Source organism: Thermobia domestica, chromosome 6 (genome assembly GCF_964235325.1).
Source record: "Thermobia domestica chromosome 6, izTheDome1.hap1.1, whole genome shotgun sequence".
Lineage (NCBI taxonomy): Eukaryota > Metazoa > Arthropoda > Insecta > Zygentoma > Lepismatidae > Thermobia > Thermobia domestica.
This window is the reverse complement of record NC_137459.1, coordinates 117,544,212-117,567,279: the sequence shown is the minus strand read 5'-3', so window position 1 is coordinate 117,567,279 and position 23,068 is coordinate 117,544,212. Positions and strand designations below refer to the sequence as shown.

The following is a 23,068-nucleotide window of genomic DNA, read 5'->3' as shown; positions in this document are numbered from 1 at the left end:
ATTACTTTCAAGGTTGGAAAGTAAAAGTTTTTTTTTTTACTAACAATAATTTGAAGTTTCTTTTTTTTCTAATGCGTTCAATAAATTTCGTATTAAACTACAGAGAAATAGTAAGAGATCGCACTATTTTCGTCCGAGGTTAACTTTGGGTGTTTGCGCAACCGAATCACACTTAAGTATATCCGCTTTGCCAAGCAATAAACAGTGAAAATCATGATAACTCAGTGTTCAGCAGCAGTATGTCGTCTTGCTCTGTGTTACGATGCTTTACTGTAAAATCGGAAAATCCACCAAGGACATATGTTCGCAAGTATGTTACATCATTTATTTATGATCTTTTGCCAATATAATTAAACTTTTAATTTTATTTCACCAGTCACGGGCGTCGTCAGGGGAAGGAGTTGGGTGGATCTATCAATCTAATTGTGAGTTTATGGTTTGTTTCAATTACAAAGTGGAAATAAACAAAAGAAAGAGAAGGAATTGTGGAAAATAGTATTTCGAAGTAAAGTAAATCTTAAAGAGGAGTAAAAATCGTGATCCTGACATTTTAAATAATAAAGATATGCACCTTCGCGATGTACTACATAGTTAATGTTCTAGAACATTCTGTCACCGATGTAAAACTTTACTTTTAAAGCTTTGCAGGCTGATATGTAACGTAATCTTACGTATAACGAACATAACGCAAAAAGCAACTAAATCGGAAGTCATACTGTCTATTATTGAATAAAAGAAGAAAATTATAAAAAAGAAGTATGTATTGAAATTTTAACATAATTTTTCATTTTTGTGGGAATGCATTATTCATATTTATACCAATATATATATATATATATATATATATATATATATATATATATATATATATATATATATATATATATATATATATTACCGTTTGATGTCAGGTTAACAATAGGCTAGGATACATTGAAGATCATGCATAATATATGTGTGATTTTAATCTTCGTGTCGTACTTTTAAATTTGACAACTAACGATAAACCACATAAGTCATATAGAGAAACATAATCAGTTGCGCTTCAGAGACTTCACTTTACAAGAAAGCTATATTCGACTAATTTGGATATGGTGTAAGTTTAACATCATTATTCACAGAATTTCTTCTTTTTTACTGTTATATCGAGTCAAAACTCTTGAAATAAGAAATTGGTGGATATCGTTGTAAACGTTCTCTTCCCCGACACTTCAAAAGATGTTATTTATTTTTTTAAATTTATTTCTTGAACGAATTTCCAAATACAGCATAATTTTGCCATTTTACACTGGAAATGTCAAAAAAAGCAAGTAAAAAAAGAAAAAATAGAAATAAACTATCAACAGCAATAAAAAGAACAGCAGTGTCCACAAAGAGTGCAATCTTCCAACACGTATTTAGTTACTTCGTCAAACACCGGGTAGCTCAAAAGAATGTCCACCTCAGTTGTTAGATGATTATAATAGTTCGGTGTTCCGTCAAAAAGAGACCTCTGTATAATTGCCAGCCTGGGGCGGGCAAGATTGAATAGGTGGATATTCCGGGTTTTGCGGGAAGGGACAAGTAAAGATAGTTATTGAAGTAGGATTTCCGATCTTATAATAGTCTTAGTTTATTCATAAATTTTAATTGATAATTTTGTTCCAGGAAAATATCTTAAATTTTCAAAACATTTATTACTAGCAATATAAAACGTTTTAGTCAAACATTTTTGTCGTTGAATGTCAATCTAATACCTTCATAAGCAATTCGTTGAAACCAGAGTGCGTCCACCGATTTGCTCTTTCTCTATTCTAACAAATAACCGATTTTCTTTTATTCTTTAATTTCTCCTGGATTTTATCTTCAGAATAGAGAAATTATTTTTTTTCTTATAATCGATAACCAATGTGGAACATGCTGTTATCTCTCCACTAAACTTGAAATATTTTGAAGAGCTCAAAATTTCAGAAAAAAAAAGCCACAGAAAAAAATATTTCAAAATTCCGATTTCTTTCGAGCACTTGCATCTTAAGTGTGGTGCAAGCACTACAATTAGTGAAAGTATACCATTTTTACAAACGAAACAACATGCAGGAAGAAAACTGAGAAAATCTTCGGTTATTTCCTTCCTAAAATGCAACGTTTGTAAGTCTAACTCAAGTCATGACATTACAAAAAAATTATTTGTGCATTTGGTATTATAATAATAGAAGATTTGGTTTCCTTCTTAATGCCACTGTTTTTCATTTGTGTGTGTGTAATTATCCAACTGGAAAATAGTGAATTAGATTTGAGTTTAGCGTCCCTTCCAGCACCAAGAACACATGAAACTTAGACCTACATCTTGACGTAGGATCCGAACCACCTGCTGGGAATCAAACCCGAGTCTCCCATCCCAAATGTTGAGAAAATAGTATATCGTTAGTATTTTCTGAGACGTTTTCGATTTGTAATTAATTAACACATTGAAAAGATTGTACGTAGTAATACGCGGGTATGCACTACAAAAATAGAAAGAATATAGTCGGCGAGTTTTATTTACTGGATGAAGACGAACAGAATTCGTTACGCATGGTGGTTGTAGCGTGTAGTGGTACAATGTAAACAATAGAGAAAGCGGTGGATAATAGTAAGTGTAAAGCGTAGGATGAAGTGCTAAATGATGCGTTGTATCTTGGAGTAATGGGTGCCGAGTTTGAAAGCGTCTGGTGATGAATGTTTGTCGCAGTATTTCAAGGTGAGATTTCAGGGTTGGAAAGGTAATATGGCAGTACAGTTCCTGCGTAAGGCTAGGGAGTTTAATGCAATAAGCTGTACGTAATACATAACGTTCAAGAATGAAGAGTTTGTGATATTACTGAGGTCGGGCTGCTATCCAGGCAATGAAACCATATGTTAAAATAGGTCGAAGGAAAATTTTGCAGGTGTTACGGATTGTGTATGGCTTGAGACCCAAGGTAGTACCAGCAAGGCATTTCAACAGATTGATGTAATTATAAAGTTTAGTTGTGACTATTTTCGGGTTTTGCGACTAAGTAAGATGGCGATCAAAAGTAATTTCCAGATATGTTACTGTATTTCTGGCACGTGGTCAACATGTAGAGATAAGTGACGTAGATTTCTATGAACTCTGGAAGTTTGTCGTGGTAGTAAGAATACTGTGGTCTGTCTTTTTGCTACGTTAATGGTAAGTCATTAGCATGGTACACCATGTACAGAATCGATCTATAGCAAGCTGGAGAACAGTATTGATCTGCTGAATGGAGGTTCAGAGTTCAAGGAAAACAGTGTAATCGGCATATTGGAAAAGATGGATGTTATCAGGCAGTCTGGACATGTCAGCTGTGTACAGAATGTAGAGTGGAGGGGATAAAGCATACCCTTGTGGCACTCTAGAAAACAGAAAGATTGGGTACGATAAACAGTCACAAATGGATATGTAGGCCAAATGGTTTATAATGAAGTTGCAAATGAGGCGGATACAGCATATGGGGAGCCGAAATTAAAAACGTTTGTATGTGAGCCCATGGTGCCCGACTTTATCAAGTGCTTTCTCTAAGTTAAATAGAACTAAACATGATGGTTATACAGAATTTTAGTGTTGAGTAATAAGGGCTGTGAATCTTGGAAGGTTGATCATTGATAGCAAATGGTGGCCTAAAACCTGCTTGTGTGATGAGTATTAACCCTTATTATCCCGAATTATTTTTTTTTTCGTGAATTGTGTTTACATAGTTTTCTAACACCACAAAAACATAAAAAATAACGTTTTTCATTTGTTACCTTGTTCATTTACTAGTAAAGTAATTAGATTTTACTAGTAAATGAGCAAGGCAAATGGACAGATATTTAGGGTTAATTTTCTGAACGTTGTTTTCCGTTGCCATATGGCATCACGGGGATAAAACGGGTTAAGCTGCGGTCGTTGAAGTAAAGATGGAGTCGCTTAACCTGCGCTCCAATATTTTACTGAAAGTGGAAGTGAGCTAGATAGGTCAATATGATGAAACGTTCTAAGGTGGTTTATTTGGTTTGAGAAACATGAGGGTCTTACAGATTTTCCATGGTAAAAGAAAGAAGCCGGTGCATAAGATGAAGGCATAAATATTAGCGAGGAGCAGCAATACCAAGGCAGGGTATTCTTTGATGTGTTAGTATGTTACATTATCTAGACCAGGTGCAGTATTGCGTTTATTGTGGAAAATCTGAGAGATTTTGTGAACAGTAATAGGATCAGACATGACTGTGTCTGGCGGTCGTATATGGCCAACGTTCGGTTGAAGGTGCGGTGATATGTTAATCCTATCTGCAGCGTGCGGAGCGTTGCCGGATGATGATATGAAAATCTCTTGCAGGTGATCTGTTAATGCGTTTGCTTTATCACTACCTGTGGGAACGGGCGTGTCGCCTAGGAAAATCAGATACAGTGTGGTAGTAAATTTTTAACATAATGGATTGAAACGGGTCCAAAATTTGGTAAAATGAGAAGTCTCGGATACATTATTGCATATCTTCATCCAACAACATGGCATATAATCTTTAATGTAATTGTGAGTTATGCGTTGTAGTTGATGGTGATGACGAAGTGCTTCTGGGTTGCGAGTGCGAAGATAACTGGATAGAGTTAGTGTGAACAACGGAGTGAGGATGAGGTATTGCGGCGGAAGTTTAGGCTGATATGGAAGATATTTGGTAGTTGGAATATATACCTCAAATATGGACTGGCCTGTTGAATAGCTGAGGTAATAGTGTCAACGACAACAGATAAATTTTTCACCTGTATTGGGTTCAAGAAGATGATGATCTGTGAGGTGAGAAATGTGTGTGCGATATTTATCCCAGTTGGCCTTATCGTGACGGACGCTTAAAGCGGAATGATGTAGATAAACTATGATTGATGGCAGTATATGGTTATAGTTGAGTTTATTTCGAGCATGGTCACTTCTCAGAAGATCGCGAATATGTAGCGTGCATTGCGAGACGAGATTTGCGGAGTTGTCGACTATGTCAGGTTTCGTGTTGGAAATGGGACGGGTTGCTTGTGGAACATCAAGAATGACTCTGGTAGCTTTGGTCATAATGAAGTTAATAAAATTTGTCCTCTCACCATTGGTGAAGCCATGCATACTGAAATTAGCCATGATAATGTACGTCTTATATATATATATATATATATATATATATATATATATATATATATATATACAGGGTGTTTCAAAACAACACCGACAACGTTTGGGAGGTGATTCCTGATACCAAACGAAGACGAAAAGTATACACCAACCTGGGTGCACTGCTTCCTTTCGGAGTTATAGGCTGCCGAAAACATGGAAAAAATTAACTTTAAAGGTCCATAGCTCCAAAACTATGGGACCTACCGTAGGCGGGTCAAGGCTTTAATAGGAACTAATATGTGCTCTGTCTAAAAATACATGTTTCAGAATCCTAAGGTGCTCATGCAACAATTTTTGTATAGGTAGTTTGGTTACGGGCATATAATCTGAAGTACTCACTAACTACCTCTATAAAAACTGTTGCGGAAGTACTGCAGGATTCTGAAGCATGCAATTTTGGATAGAGCACATATTAGTTCCTTAGTAAAGTCTTGACCCGACTACGTTAGTACTTGACCCGATTAATTTTTTTCACGTTTTCGGCAGTCTATATCTCCGAAAGGAAGCATTTGTGCACCCAGGTTGGTCTATACTTTTCGTCTTATTTTGGTGTCAGGAATCACTTTACAAACGTTGTCCGTGTTGTTTGGAAACACCCTATATATATATGTATATATATATATATAATATGTGTGTGCGTGTATAAATATATATATATATATATATATATATATATATATATATATAGGGTGTCCCAAAAGTAATGGTGAAAATGAAACCACAGATTCCTATCACCAAAACAAGAAAAAACTTTGTAAGTCATATTATCTGAAAATAGACAGGGGCGGAGCTAGACAGCTTCGAACGTGGAGGGAAAGGAAGTTCACACACTTAGGGAATAGAACTTGACGATTTACAAAACCACATTGAAGATGCGTGTGAACATTTACGCAACACACCGGGAGTGATGGAATGCATTCGAAACTCACGATTAGCACGTTTGTATAGATGTGGGAGGACAGTACTTAGAACATTTTCTCTAGGTACGTTTATTGTTAGCACGTGTGGTCTAGTAGTTTGTGGTGATATTTTGTGTAAGATACCACGTTACAAATACAGTACGTCGTTATGGATTCTGCCTATTATTTCGTTAGGCCCTACATGACACGACTAGTTACACTTGTTCTTATTTCTACCCTCTCTCTATACGTTTTTATCTGGTATACCACTTTCCATCACTCCATGAGATTTTGCAATCATGCTAAGTGATCTTTGCTTTGACTCCCATTGTAGATGTGCGTGCAATCGTGCCATGGATAACAAATTTCTTCTGTATGGTTTCCATCTTTACTGCACTGATTTATTACACCTGTCGTACAGTCATTTGGTGAATCCCTAAATGACCTATGGAGAATTTCTGGCGCATTTATGTAACATGCGTTCAGCATGTCAAACCTATATGATTCTGATATGTTTCTGAACCTCCTTCCTAGCTTCTATCATTATTCCGCTGCCGGGTGTGAAGCTTCTTTCCCTCCACATACGAAGCTGTCTAGCTCCGCCCTATCCATTACCGAACTATATGTCATATAAACATTTTTCTTGTTTTCGTGCCAGGAGTCTGTGGTTTCATATTTTACCATTACTTTTGGGACACCCTATATATATATATATATATATATATATATATATATATATATATATATATATATATATGTATGTATGTATGTATGTATGTATGTATATTACGAAGTGTTCTGTTAGTAGAGATGTTTGGGTCTGATGTATATTGTAGCCAGTTTGATGACGTATTTTTTTATTAGACAGTGGCAAGGAGATATTGCGAAAGAAGTATCGTTATATAATAATATTGATGAAACTGGATATGAGGAGAGATTCCAATTGCCACTTCTCTATTGGCTGGGAGTGCAGATACAGGACTTTCAGCATGCAACATAGTGTATCGTGGTAAACGACATGTATAAGATCTGGTGAGAAAGGTTTCATTTAGTATCAAAACTGTGACACGTTCCTCAGGAAGGAGTTGTTCGAATAAGATTTTGTTTCTCGATAAAGGTCTAATATTTGAGAAAAGTTGAAGCCATATTATAAAGTAAGAACTCACGGGAAGCTGATGAGATTTATGAAAGTGTACTGTATTTCCTGAATAAGTAGCTATGAAACTTGCAAATGTATGGACGACTGGAAAAGTACATTGCCACCTGCAATTCTCCTTTTCCTGCAATAGTAGCCAACCCAAAAAGCACGGTCGTTGCGGTGGTTGAGAATTAAAAAAGGCGTTAGACCAAATCTCAATTTTCATACAAACATATCAGTGTGGCAAACTGTAAATAAGGGAATAAAATAAATTGTTAAGAATATCGGTTTTATTATCGTGAGGTTAATGAATGAAAAGAAGTTACAAAATGATCTTACTTAAACAGTTGAAACAAGATGAATGCTAATATAGATATCAGAAAAAACAGATTCTTTCCTTTTTAAAAAAAAAAATTGGAAAAATGTTACATAATGTAAAGATTTAATATAAAAGCCTAACAACACAACAACATACATCCACAAGAAACGGAAAGAGAGACTAAGGGACGCCATTGGCGTAGCAGACTTGCGGGTCTGATATGCAAGATAAAGAGATGGAACCCTAGTTGTAAACTCTAATGTTATAATAATAATAATAATAATAATAATAATAATAATAATAATAATAATAATAATAATAATAATAATAATAATAATAGAAACTCGTTTCCTTTTCGAAATCTCTGACTCTGCCTAAGTGCATGTCTGCATATAACAGTCATGTCTGCATCTCTTGTCAATGGGAAGTCCCAAAGGCCAAAACGGATGGTAATCTCCGAGAAAGAGGAACAAAAGGATTTTCTTATAATAAATTTTATATCAAAGTTTGAAGGACTTGCTTTTGCCAGGTGCTTTGTTGCTTATTTTTTTCGGAAACAGAAAAGTTCTAACGGCTAAGAAATTACAGTATATACAGTAAAACCTGCCTTCAACGGACCCTTTATTAAACGGAAAACTGTCTTAAAGGGAAATATTTCATGGTCCTATGGATTTTGGAGTAAAAGACATGTAAAAGTCCCTTCATTAAGCGGAAACTGTGTTATGCGGACAGCGGAAAGCAAAATAAACCTTTAACGGAAAATTCTGAGTTTCAGACTACATCGTTTAGAAAATTTTTAAACGTCCTGTGAGAGGGTAAACATATACTGTCTGCGATAAATACTTCGTTCTTTTGTTAAATCTTTATGGGCAGTGTTGACCTTCGTCAATCACTACTCACATTCAGCTCCCACAATTTTTCGCTAGTCCTACGTAGCATGTCAGCTGTCAGTCTTCTTTGTAGGCGTACTTCTGTTCCGCTTGTGTAGCAACTAGCGACAGCCAACAAAAATGAGAAGAAAACTGACAAAACAAAGTCCTGGAAAAAAGGAATTGAGGTAAAGGAGAAGTTATATATCTCCATCACGTGTCGTGAAAACAAGGAGGAAAGAGTTCAGAGGACTTTCAAAATTCCAGAGAAAGCTTTTCTGTGTCCTGAAGTATACCGCAGCCAAGTAGTAGCAATGTATGAAAAAATCCTGCTTCACTATTGGGAAAAATAAAGGAAAGTGTGCACAGCATATTTTGTGTTTAAGTTTTTTTTTGGGGGGGGGGTATTAATCCGTAGAAGGAAAAAGTACTGTAATTGACAAGTTGCGTACATCAATATATTTTCTCATTATGTCCGTTATAAGCATATATATTTTTTAACGAAAAGGTCTATCTCCATTAAGCGGAAACCTGTCTTTAACGGAAATTTTTGCGAGTCCCGCTCGATTCCGCTGAAGACAGGTTTCACTGTAATATTACAAATTTGCAAGTGGCTTTATTTACATTTCTATTTGTGGTAATAAAGAAATTGTCATTAGAAGATATTATAGTAAAAATTAAGTTTCGTTTCTCCATCCATCAGAAGTCTTAGGGGTCCAATATGCCTCCCCCCAAGATCGATACCGAAAATTTAGGATATGGATATATCGATGTTGATATACTTCCGATATCGAATATTGATATGTGTCAAACTCGATATCGATATATCGACGTATCGCACACGCCCAGATCCGAGAAATGATGCTTGAAACATACCGGAATCAATAATCAAAATCTTAATATGTTCTTGCATTTCCGTACCCAAGTTTGAGGAGGAAGGGGGTGAAACTGAACAAACATTTTAAGCCAAAAATGTTAAAAGTAGTTATAATTCCCCCTTAATAGAAAACAATTACTGTAATTTATCTTTTATCTCTGTTTCTGATTGTAATCACAAATGTGATAATACACATATATTATATATTATAGCAATATGCTCTATAATTTTTCACACCTAAGCAAATCGGAACATGGAATTCCTGTGATATTAAAGTGGAATTTCTACAAAATTATCATAATTCATTGTTCTTATTTTTGTCAGTAATTTTGACACAGACAGAGAATTACAATCCTAATAGAACTAGAAATGAGAGATTTAATTACCTTTTTCTCTCAGATTAAAAGCCAACTGCATTTTGCTGAGATTGTCATGTTTTTAAATATAACCCCCTATCCCACTATCTTCGTTACAAAAACAATTCTGGTTAACTCTACTCAACATGAATTACTGAACTTATACACTCCACAATTAAAAAAAAAAAAAAAAGACAGCTAACACCTTGCAGAAAAATGAAATGAAATCTTTGAGTTTTAGGTCCCACAGTTATGCCGGCCAGGCTAAACGAGACGGTTAAAGCCTTGCAGCTAGGCCATCCAATATACATCTTCTTATCCCATAATCGTGACTGGTAGAGAGATCCCCTCTCTCTCCTCCTTTCCTCTCTTCCATATTAAAATCAGCAACAACATGAGCACAATTCTAATATCAAAATATACATGCATCAGTGTCAATAAAGTGATATAATAAAAATGCGAGGATAAGATATTCATAAGTTGATGCAGGGAGAAACTTAAACATATCTCAATGGAAAATTGAAACCAATAGATATCTGTTACAGCTCTTTCTCATTTGGCGGCGAACTGCTCGCGCGGTGGCGGCGAATTGCCGCGTAGGGTACAAAGACATTGCAAGCAATGGAGGTTTTCATATATGCGTGGGGGTCGCCGCAAATTTACGCGGCGAGAAAAAACAGCCGCCTCTCCATGCTAGAAAGCGGCGCGGCAGATTGCCGCATACAGCCAAGCGGGGCATTGCAAGCAATGGAGCTCTTTACATATAGCCGGCGATCTGCCGCTTGGGTGGTGGATGAGGGAGCAAGTGTTGCCAGGAAAGAGTAGAGAGTGGTTGCGATAATGTGTATGTGTGTGTGTGTTTTACGTATATATATATGTGTGTGTGTGTTTGTGTGGTTGTGTATGTTTTTATGTTCTAGCCTAGGACACCTCGAGTGCTTTTAACCAAACTTGTTACATACAATATATGGGAAAATATTACATGTAAAAATAATCGAAAACCATCGATACTACCGAAGTGTCGAATCCAAAGGTCGTTGATTAAAGAGAGTCCAAATCAATACAAATTATTTTTCTATGTAATAGAAGATTGGGACAGATGTTCGGGCAACGCTGAGCAAACGAGCTTCTAATTTTATAAATCTCTAGTACCCCAAAATTGAAATATGCACTATCAAATATTTCAACAATATTACATATGTGTCTTTTGCTATATATTTATGTACTATTTTGCTATATATATATTGTTACATAAAAATTCGTAATCCGGATTTTAGTAATAATACTGTAATGTACCTTAGCAAAGCAAGAGAGAATTCATTACGTGATATTTGATTAATATACCGTATTTTGTATATTTCATAACTATTTTAACACTTCTATGGTTGTAATTTCTTGAATAGTTCTTTGAATTCAAGGACTAGAGCAGTGCTTTAAAGAGACTTGAGTCAATAGTCGGAATGCTTAAAACAAACGAATAAACCGGAAATACCATAATAATAATAATAATAATAATAATAATAATAATTATTATTATTATTATTATTATTATTATTATTATTATTATTATTATTATTATTATTATTATTATTATTATTATTATTATATAATACTAACAGACCAGCCTTGGGTTCAGTGGTTGAGTGTTGGCTTGGGATTCTGGGATAGATCTCAACCACCGACTATTCCGAAAGGACTTTATCCTGGTTTTCCCAGTCACAACAGGTGAATATCGGGATGGTATTTTAAATATCCAGAACCTTACCGCTATTTTGCTCAAGTCTATCAATTGTAGAAACAGCATAGAAAAATCTCTTTCAAGGTACCACTTCTCTTAAAAATAAGTGAATCCATATGTTTCTCTTACTGTTTTTTTTATTTATTTATTTCTCTCTGTCTTAAAAAAGCAAGATGAAGACACTTTTTGCGTCTGTCCATTGCAACCACCACAACACGATAAGAGTCACAAGTTTTGTTTCTTCAGTTGCACAGCAACCCTGCTCGTATATTTTTCATTCGCGGCAAACGCCGCGTAATATGAAAGGGTACATTTCTGACGCGGCAAACTGCCGCGAGAGGCGACGGCAAATCGCTGCCTCAATGCGAAAGAAGCGTTAGAGGTACGGAAGTGAGACAGAGAAAGGAAAGGCGATAGAAGAAGAAAAGGAAAAGTTAGCACAGATAAAGATATTAAATTTAAACGTAGTAAGAAAAGAACCTAACATTGTAAAGTTCCGGTTCCACAAATCTAACAGTAATATAGAAATAAGGTTTGTTTTTTCCTAATTTTTTTCAGAACTATTCGTAGAGGAAAAATTCATTAAGGTACTTTCAAAATGAATACCACAGTTGGTGGTCAAATTAAATACCCAATTTCCAGTGAAACTAAAAAGTTCCGAGACACGTCTAGGATCATATCAAAAGTTTGACACACAGCCAGCCTTTTCGCGTGGCTCGGTTGAAAATTCAGTAGCGTTCATTAACCATACTGATGTAAAATACATAATAATAAACCTAGTAGGTAGCGTAGGCCATACCTTCCACTCCAGACTACTAATGCAAACTGAAAAAAGGAAAAGAAAAAGAAAAGATGAAAAAAGCCAGAAAGAAAAATTGAATGGGTGCTATTTTACTGCTAAATTTCTATCAGAAAGAGCCTACATTAAAAGTCCAAATTGTATCATAATGAAAAGTTACAAATGTCAAAAAGGAAATGTGGATGTTGGTTCCTTATAAACGTAGCAAATCTTGCATATTTCACATTTCATACGTGGATAAAACAAATTGAAATACAGTATGGAAACGAATTAAGTTTCAAATTAATACAAATTAAATCTCTCTTGAAATGACCAAAGAGGGCACCATTTCCTAATAATTTCTGAACATCCACTCTCGATTTTACCTATTGCGGATATAGCATTGTAATTTGCAATGATACAATGAACACGCTGGATCTAAAACGGGTCATCGCAGTGGCACGGTGATTCGATTGAGAGTCGTAACCCACAGGAAAAAGAGACTACATATTTCCTTGACATAAAGTGTGTGTTTGTGTGTATGTGTGTGTGTGTGTGTGTGTGTGAGAGAGAGAGAGACAGGGAAAGGAAAGATGCAAGGCATGATAAGGAAACGTCAATAACGATGGATAGAGAGAGTGTGTGAGTGAGAGAGAAAGACAGAGAGAGAAATATAAATATGAAAACTACTTATCATTACTCTGTATGATGAAGAATGAACATCCTTTTTATTCGGATTCCCGCCAATGACGATTTGTAACTTCTCTAACCAACATTGGTAGCGAATGTTTCATGGAAAAAAGGCAGTCTGATGGGTACTCGAACCAAGATTTTGCGTTTGGAAGTCTAAGACGGTTCCATCACTCCACCGGTTTCTCTACCTGAAATATGTTTAACAAATGGTATAGTAATTCTTTCTAAGAACAATAACATTAAAAGTGGACACCACAGAACAATTAAGTGTTTCGAATTGTCCTAGTAGCCCCATAGTTATTATTTGCCCTCTCCCAACCAACATTTGTAAATCGTCTCTATCATGATACAGGTATTTACTTCCACATTCTTACAGATTGCCCTTTAGTATAAGAAGTCACTCTTCGATTCTTCACGATCACTTTGTGAAAAAACCTTTGGTTTGACCAGGATTTGAATGTATACTACCCGTAAGTCCAGAACGTAACTTCTACACTATCCTGCCACTTGAAACTATAACTCAAATTTTACTAAATTCAGTTCTGCTCTTTGGAACGAACCGGCTTCATTCTATAAGGTTATTTACACCATAGTGCACGCCGAAATGAATTCATTCGACGACCGGGCGACAAATCAGTGCCCACTAATAAATGAAATAACAGAGAATCCAGGAAAATTTCAGAAATAATAATATACTATGCAGTAATTACATCGTGCAAGTTCAAAAGTACGTTTATAATAATAATAGTGTAATATTCATCTTCACTACATAGTTGTCATTTCAATGAATAATAATATCAATATGCGGAGTCAATCTACAGTGAGTTTCAGATGACAAGCGGCATGACCTTGAGTAGGCTTCACGTGGCGTCTAATTGGCTTTGAGCGGTGTTGATAATTCGCGACAAGCATTTCTGCACGCTGATTTCTCGCGCTACTGCGAATTTTAACAATACCAGAGGCGCTACGTAGAAATATTGTACTAGCACATTAACTGCTCACTTTACAAAGTAGAGAAAAGAATTACTAACACACACTTGAAAACTACATCCTTTTATGTCAGCTGGTTGTCTAGATACACGATTTTAAAGGTTTCCATTTAAAACAATTAATAAAGCGAGCGTCGAGTCCCGCGTCTAATTTCCCAGTAGAGTTTTCTTCGACTTGGAAATAGAACTCAACTTTTTATTACAGGATAATCAGGGGTGTAACCAGCAGGTTGTTCTAGGGGAACGTTACTTCAAGGGGGAGGAAAGCTTTTCACACATTAAAAACACAACAAATGATTTCTTTCAGAATATGAAAGCATTTTAACTCACCACACATACTATACACATATTATATTTTCACGATACTACTTTATCAAAAGACGGATCTTGACAATACTGATGTTGAAAACCGGATTGTAAGAGATGAATCAATAAGTTATTCATAAAAAGCAAATGCTGTTTGTATCAGTCTGTTTATCTGACTTTGTGTTTATGTGGGTTAAAATGGTAAAGAGAAAAAACTCGAAAAAATATCGACTCAGATATTACTATGCAATAATATAGTAGAGTTCACAGTGCTCCCAGTTAGAGAAATGAAAATATAAAGCATATAATTCATTTTTGTTGTTTTAATTAGGTACAGAAACCGTATTCATGATTGATTTTTTTTTAATTTTTCAAATTTAATATAAACGTCCCTCATTTGCATTAACTATTAAATAAGTTTATTAAATACCAGACGAAACTCATTTTTGGACCTGAAAATAGATTGGAAAGACAGGGCTCCCTTTTCCCCTGTGGCTACACTCCTTTGCAATCTGTTTCAAGTATATATATATATATATATATATATATATATATATATATATATATATATATATATATATATATAGACGCCTAACATCGTAAGAACGAAGTATGGAAGTTCGTAATATTCTTTTAAAATTTTCTTCCTGTTAGGTTCTTTCTTATTCGACATAATAAACGCAGTATGTTTACGTTTCTTTTTCTTTCACGTTTCACTACCCTATTATGTGCGACTTTTATTTTCTCTTTCCTCCTCTAGAAGGGACTCAAAAGCATCAGGCGTATGAATGGTGTCATAAATTGTCATAACACAAAAGAAACTCAAGCATATCGAGTTGCTTAGATAAGAAAACAAAGGGGCTAATTTTGTAAGAACGTAACGTCTCTTCTAGCATAAACAGAATTCATCAGCGTCTGGGTTGTTTTCTTTCGTGGTAGTTCGTTTGTTCTCCAAAATTATAGTTAACAATGTCTTTAAGCAAACCGAGCACAAGTGCGGAATTTTCAAAATAATAATAATAAATTAAAAAAGAAAAAAAGTGCTACGAAGTCAAGCTCGAAGAATGTTTTTTGTATTTGGCAATTTTTGGAACTCATAAATTTACAAGACTCAGATTCAAACAATGACGAAATATTAACTGACATAGACGATAGTGAAAGTAATGTTGAAGACCAGTGTTTAGTATTTCCACTGGAAAAGTTAACAGGTAAATAATTTAGTTGCTGTATATACTTCTAGGATGAACAGTCAACATTATTGAGTTTGCTGGAATAGTATATTTACATTGTGAATAATGTTGCCAATGTATGTGTTATAATCTCAAGTGGATGAAAAGCGAGAACGGAAAGGGGAGTCCGCAATCCGGCAACACCGCGCGGAATATCTCACACCATTGGCTACTGCCTGTGATACTTTACATCTGAAACACACAGTAATGAACATTCTTTGAAGATTAGGCAGTTGTTCCATTTACTCTTCCGTTTTACAGAAAACCCACGCACGTAGTGTTAAGCCACCATAAAGTCCATATGACATGAAGTGGGATCTATCTTATGTATACGTAAAAGTCGGGATCAGTACTACACATATTATTTCCGAATAATTCAAGCTTGTGTGCAGCGTTACAGAAATATTTACTTACGTCTTGTGCGTGTGGACCTGGGTGCAAGTCTGTTGGGAACTACAGAACACAGTTGACCTTAACGTTCTTTAACCAAAATTGTAAGTTCCATCGATAGAAGCTCCGCTTTTCGTTTTCGTCTTTTGCAGTAGTTATTATTGATAATGTTTAGTACCGGTAATTTTTGTCCTTGCATATTGTTTTTATTCTTTTCTTTATTTCAAAAATATATCCAAATAAACGCTACCATAATTACTCTTATTTTGTATGTAAACGCCATTTACAATTGATAAAAATTTAACGTTCCGACGTAGCTGCAAAAAAGTAAAAAACGAAAGTATTGGGGTTCGAACTGCTCACGGACGTCAAAAGTGTTACAACCTCCTGCCTGAAACCACTTGGCCATGTTGATTACGCTTAGTAATACGCAATGTATTGAAGTTCTTATTTCCCCTATTGGGAGTATGCGTTCAAACCCTAAAACTTCCACTTTTTGTTTTGTAAAATTTTTACAGCTACGTCGGAACGTTTGGCGTTTACATTCAAAATAAGAGTAATTACGGTGGCATTTGTTTCGATATATTTTTAAAATAAAGAGACTATAAGAACAATACACAAGGACAAAAATTACCGGTACTAAACGTTATCAATAATAACTACTCCGAAAGACTAACATGAACAGCTGAGCTTCTAACGATAGAACTTACAATTTTCGTTAAATTATGTTAAGATCCACTGTGCTTTATAGTTGCAAACGGACTTGAGCCCATGTCTACGCGTACAAGACGTAAGTAAATATTTTTGTAAGGCTGGACAAAAGTTTGAGTTATTCGACAATAACATGTATAGTACTGGTCCTGACTTTTATGTATACATAAGATCGATCTCCCCTCATGTCATATGAACTTTATGGTGGATAAACACCACGTGCGTGGATTTTCTGGAAAGGAAGAGTAAATGGGACAACTGCCTAAACTTCAAAGAATGTTACGAACAGAATGACTCCTCATATTGATATCATTATTTGTTGAAATGACAATCATACAATGAAGATGAACATATTATTATTATTATTATTATTATTATTATTATTATTATTATTATTATTATTATTATTATTATTATTATTATTATTATTATTATTATTAAAAGCGTACTTTTGAACTTTCACGCATAGTATGTTATTATTTCTGTAATTTTTCCTGGATTTTGTGTTATTTCGTTTATTAGTGGGCACTAATTAGTCTCCAGGTCGTCGAATAAATGAATTTATAGTTTCAGGTGGCAGGGTAGTGTAGGGTAACGTCCTGGACTTACGAGTAGTATACATTCAAAACGTAGGCTCAAATACTGGCCAAACCAACAGTTTTTTCACTAAGTGATCGTGAAGAATCGAAGAGTGACTTTTCGTACGTAACGAGCAATCCGTAAGAATGTGGAAGTAAACACCTGTATCATGATAGAGACGATTTACAAATGTTGGTTGGGAAGGGGCAATTAATAATTATGTATGTATGTTCTTTTCCATAAAATATTCGCTATCAACGTTGGTTGGAGAAGTTACAAGACATTACTGACGAGAATCCGAATAAACAGAAGTCCGATTATCATCATACAGAGTAATAAGTAGTTTTCATATTTATATTCGTCTCACTTCCTTTCTGTCCATCTTTATTGACGTTTCCTTATCATGTCTTGGATCTTTCCTTCCCCTCTTTGTCCCTCTGTCTATCTCTCTCACACACACACAAACAAACACAATCACACACTTTATATCAAGGAAATAACTAAAAATTTCTTTTTCCTGTGGATTACAGAGTCCCAATCGAATCACCGTGTCACTGCGATGAATCGTTTCAGCTCTAGCGTGTTATTGTATCATTGCGAATCTCAGCGTTACATCCGCAATAGGTGAAATCAAGAGTGGATATTCGGAACAGACAAATGTCCAGAAACGACTACAAAATGGCTCCTCTTTTTGTCATTTCAAGACAGATTTTATTTATATTAATTCGAAACAAAATTCGTTTCCATCCTATATTTCGATTGTTTTATCCACGTATGAAATGCGAAATGTGCAATTTTTACTACGTCTATAAGGAACCAACATCCAGATTTCCTTTTAGACATTTGTAATTTTCATTATGATAAATTTGGAGCTTTAATGTAGGCCCTTTCTGATAGAAATTTAGCAATAAAACAGGACTCATTCAATTTTTATTTCTGGCTTTTTCTATCTTTTCTTTTTCTTTTCAGTTTGCATTAGTAGTCTCGAGTGGAACGTAAGGCTTACGCTACCTACTAGGTTTATTATAATGTATTTCACATCAGTACGTTTAATGAACGCTACTGAATTTTCAACCGAACCACGCGGAAAGACAGGGTGTTTGTTATGATTAAGTTTTGGCATGATTCTAGATGTGTTTCGGAACTCTACAATTTCACTGGAAATTGAGCATTTAATTTGAGCACCATGTTTGGTATTCATTTTGAAGTACCTTAATGAATTTTGCAAACATCCTCTACGTATATGTTCGAATAGTTCTGAAAATAATATTGAAAAAACAAACGTTTTTATTATATTACTGTTGGATTTCGGGAACCGGAACTTTATAATGTTACATTCTTTCCTTACTACGTATAAATCTAATATTTTTCTTTGCTTCCTTTGCTTTTACTTCTTCTATTGCATTTTCTCTCTGTCTTACTTCCGTACCTCTAACACATATCTATTGGTTTCAATTTACCATTGAGATATGTTTAAGTTTCTTCCTACATCAACTTATGAATTTCGTTTCACTTTATTATTATTTCATTTTTATTATTTCACTATATTGACACTAATCATGTATACTTTGAAATTAGAATTGTGCTCATGTTGTTGCTGATTTTAATATGGGATAGAGGAAAGGAGAAGAGAGACGGTCTCTACCAGACACGATTATGGGACAAGAAGGTGTATATTAGATGGCCTATCTGCATGCTATGGATACTGTCGCTTTTTTCTTTCTTTCTTTCTTTCTTTTGATACGGAGTGTTTAAGTTCAGTAATTCACGTTGAATAGAGTTAGCCAGAAGTGATTTTAACGAAGCAAGCAACATGAAATGTGAAATCTGTTTCAACACACTGACAAAGATCCGATCTTTGGACAGCGGTATACTGTACAAATATACGAAATCCTCTTGTTTACTACAGAAATCAGTATGGAGCATATTTTATCCATATGCTACATACGCACTGCCCTTAGATGTTACATCATGCTGTTGGAGGATGTCTGAGATCTTATAGTTTTCCGTTTATCACATGCATATACTTGTTACATCTCTCAGCTATATACTATACACATCCATTTTTTGTGAGATACTGACCTCCTACATTGTTTCATGCGGAAAATACGTATAGATAGAACACTTACACGGAAAGTATATAAAACATGCGTTTGCAGTTATACGTCTGCTATAAGTCTAAAATCTACAGGAATCACGCTTGTATCCTACCTTTTTAAGTACGCCACCTACATTTTTCTCAGCGTAAACTGTCGAGATTTGAGAGTCGACAAACTTTTCTCTTTCCGGTACCGGTTACCTCGAAACCTCGGTAACCAGAAATAGCCCGGGATAGGGGGCTTATATTTATAAAAACATGACAATCTCAGCAAAACGCAGAAGTCTTTTAGTCTGAGAGAAAAAAGTATTTAAATTTCTCATTTCTAGTTCTATTATTCTTGTAGTTCTGAGTCTATGTGAAAATTACTGATAGAAATAAGAACAATGAATTATGATTATTTTGTAGATCATTTCACTTTAGCATCACAGGAATTTCATCTTCCGGTTTGCTTAGTTATGAAAAATTACAGAGCATAGTTCCATACTATGTAAAGTATGTGTATTGTCGCTAATTTCTGATAGCAATCAGAAACAGAGGTAAAAGATAAATTACAACAATATTTTTGTATTAAGAGGGAAGTATAACTACTTTTATTTTAACAATTTTTTTGGCTTGAAATGTTTGTTCAGTTCATCCCCTTCTCATCAACCTTGAGTGGGAAATGGAAGAACACATTTAGATTGTAATTGTTGATTCAAGTATATTCCATATCCTAAATTTTCGATGTCGATCTTCTGAAGGGGGAGTAAGATATAGGGAGAACCTAAGACTTGCGATAGATAAAGCAATAAAACTTATTTTTTACAATAATGTCTTCTAACAATTTCTTTATTACCACAAACTGCAATATAAATAAATCAACTTGAAAATTTGCAATACTATATACTGTAATTTCTTAGGCGCCAGAACTTTACTTTTCCCGAAAAATAAGAAACAAGAACGCACTGGGCAGAAACAAGTGCTTCGAACTTAGATAAGGAATTTATCATAACAATTTCTTTTGTTCCTCTCTCTCGGAGATTTTACCCCTTTTGGGACCGCTCATTGACAAAAAGTGCACATATGACCGCTATATGCACACATGCTCTTAGGGACAGTCAGAGTTTGAAAAGAAAACGAGTTATTATTATTATTATTATTATTATTATTATTGTAACAATTGGGTATACAACTAGGATCCCATCTCTTTATCTTGTATGGGAGGCTCGCAAGTCTGCTACGCCAATGGTGTCCCTTAGAGTGTTTTTGTCTCTCTTTCCGTTTCTTGTGGATGTGTTTTGTTGTGCCGTTAGATTTTTGTATTAGACCTTTACATTACGTATTTTTTTCTTTTTTTTACTATTTTTTAAAGGAAAGAAACTTTCTTACCATTTATGTTGTTTGAACTGCTTAAGTAAGATCATTTTCTAACTTTTTATGTCATCCATTTCCCTCACAATAATAAAACCATCATTCTTAACAATTTATTTTATAATCGTATTTGCAGTTTGCTACACTGATATATTTGTAACGAAATTGAGGTTTGGTCCAACGCCTTTCTAATTCTCAACCAACCCAACAACTCTGTTTTGGGGTTGCCTACTATTGCAGGAAAAGGAGAATTGCAGGTGGTAATGCACTTTTGGAGTCGTGTTTATATTCATGCTACTTAAGTACCGCAAGGTCTTATTTTCAACCTTCAATGTTCTTTGAAATCCACAATTAATTTCACTAAAATTCAATAAGTGATCTGTAATTTACACGTCCGTTTTCTGGAAACATGAAATAACGTCATTGTTGTTATGTTCCACAGATCTTTATTCTCGAATGTGAAACATTTTAATGTTTGAACAATATACATTCTGATGTTGCTATCTAGGTGGCTTTCTCTTCACTTTCCTTTAATATCTCCTTTCAGAAACCTTTAACCACCGATGTTCATATGAAGCTTCTCACTTCTTTACCGTTCAGAAATTCACACCTACAGTTTGTGTCCTTAGTTGTGGGACACCCTGTATACATAAGTATAAAATTTTTGCTTTTGTTTCCGTAGTACTCTGTCATCATCCGCTACTAACAAAAAAAAACTAAATAAATACGATGATGACGTGACGATTAATGAAAGGTTTGTGTGTCGGTGTTCTGTGGAAGTTGTCTTTTATTTTTCGTAACACTTATTCTACCGTCAAACACTCTTATACAATAGTGGTTCACTTCAAGGATGAATTATTATCGGTGACGCAATCCGGTTGAGAATGTCAATAATCTTTCAGATTTAACCCTGGTAGCAGTCCAAAGGTTAAGAACAATTTTTATTTATCGATATTAGAAGTACTTGAAGAAAACTTGACATATATCTTCTATCGGTGTTTTTAGACTAAAAAGTTCGTTTCGATTAGCATTTCCGTCTCATCATGACCAATCCATTTGGCTTTGTGTTTCGTAGCCATGGAGCACAAGGATCGATCGCTGATCGCGTGTCCAATGTATCGTGTTTTCTCTGAAATAGAATTGCATTATTGTTATCCTAACTGCATGATGTTCAGCTAAGAATAGGGTTTCCTTTTATTTTACTGCGGATATAAGCGGCGGAACTTCACCCGATAATTGGAGTCGTCTGTTCCCAAGATATTGAAAGCGAGTAAGTCCGCTTATAAAGACTTCCTATACACATATTAGACACTAAAACGTGTTTATACTATGCTAGATTAGAATAGATATATATAATCTAGACATTTCGTTTCAAAATAGCTCAGTGCAGTAATGAATTCAGGAATATCTCAGTGCCCCTGCAAAAGGGATGTTAGCATACTTTGGTGGAATCTATTAGCTCATATTACCAAAATGATGGCACACCCTGGTTTATTAATTACTGGTTCTACCTCCTGGATTTTCGAGTGCTCTCCCTTGAGAAACGAACCCTGAATTCAATACTGGCTTATCTCACTTGAATCATAATAGGATATTTAAAGCCTAGACTTAAGGACGTGCTGTAGATGACTCGTGATTTATGTCGATATTGAGGTTGAGATATTTACGTAAATATTACCTCAATGAAAAAGCAAACATGAGTGATTTAGATAGGACCATACACGCAAAATGTACTCACTACACTACATACACGGTCTACAGCGAGGACTACTGCGATATCACAATGGAAATGAAACTGTTCTTACACCTATGTCCACTCAGCACAATTTTTTAATTGTTTTGTTTTCGTTACACTTCCAGCAGATTGTATGTGTATGTGTGCGTTTGTGTGTGTGTGTGTGCGTTTATGTGTGTGTGTGTGTGTGTGTGCGTTTATGTGTGTGTGTGTGTGTGTGTGTGTGTGTGTGTAGGCCTACGTGCACATATATTTGTGTGTAGGCCTACGTGCACATGTATGTGTGTGTATGAATTGCTTGCTTTGTACTTAAACACAATGGCGGTTAAAGAGTTCTACAACAGAGAAGTCACATTGGCAATGATCGTGAAACTGGTTTTGCACCCTTCCTAGGGTCACAAAATCATTCTCTTGCGTTGGGATCTCCAGTGATGGTTTACTTTGAAGGCATTCTTTAAATTCTGATATTGGGTGGAAATACTGCATGAAAAATTTGTCATTGTATAATCATATATCTAATATATGTGTCTTGCATACAGAATTATTTAACTTAACTTTACATATTTTATTCAGCACAAAGAGTTCAAGTTATTCGAGACGTATGTTGTCAATACTTTTTAATATAATTTCTCAATTGAATTTCCTCAATCGATTCTGTAAATGCAAGTAGAATCGATTTTGTAGCTTTACGTTCCAGGGTTCTGCCCTTTAGGCTAAACAAGACGGATTGATTAATGATATGAGCTAGTTGGTGGAGTAAGGGTGTGGGAGGAAACGGAAGAATCCGGAGAAAACCCATGGACACGATATTGTACAACATAAACTCGGGTGCGCGAGGATCAAGCCACGTACCCC

General features: G+C 35.1%; 1 protein-coding gene across 1 annotated transcript in view; it reads left to right on the top strand.

Annotated features, from left to right (window-relative positions):
* The first annotated feature begins 218 nt into the window (after positions 1-218).
* The window catches only part of LOC145688166 (N-fatty-acyl-amino acid synthase/hydrolase PM20D1-like), a 127,078-nt gene continuing 104,228 nt past the window's right edge, over positions 219-23,068 (top strand). Inside the window, exon 1 of the mRNA XM_081762006.1 lies at positions 219-310. Within this exon, the coding sequence (XP_081618132.1) occupies positions 240-310 (71 nt within the window). The 5' untranslated portion in view covers positions 219-239. The remainder of the gene's footprint in view (positions 311-23,068) is intronic.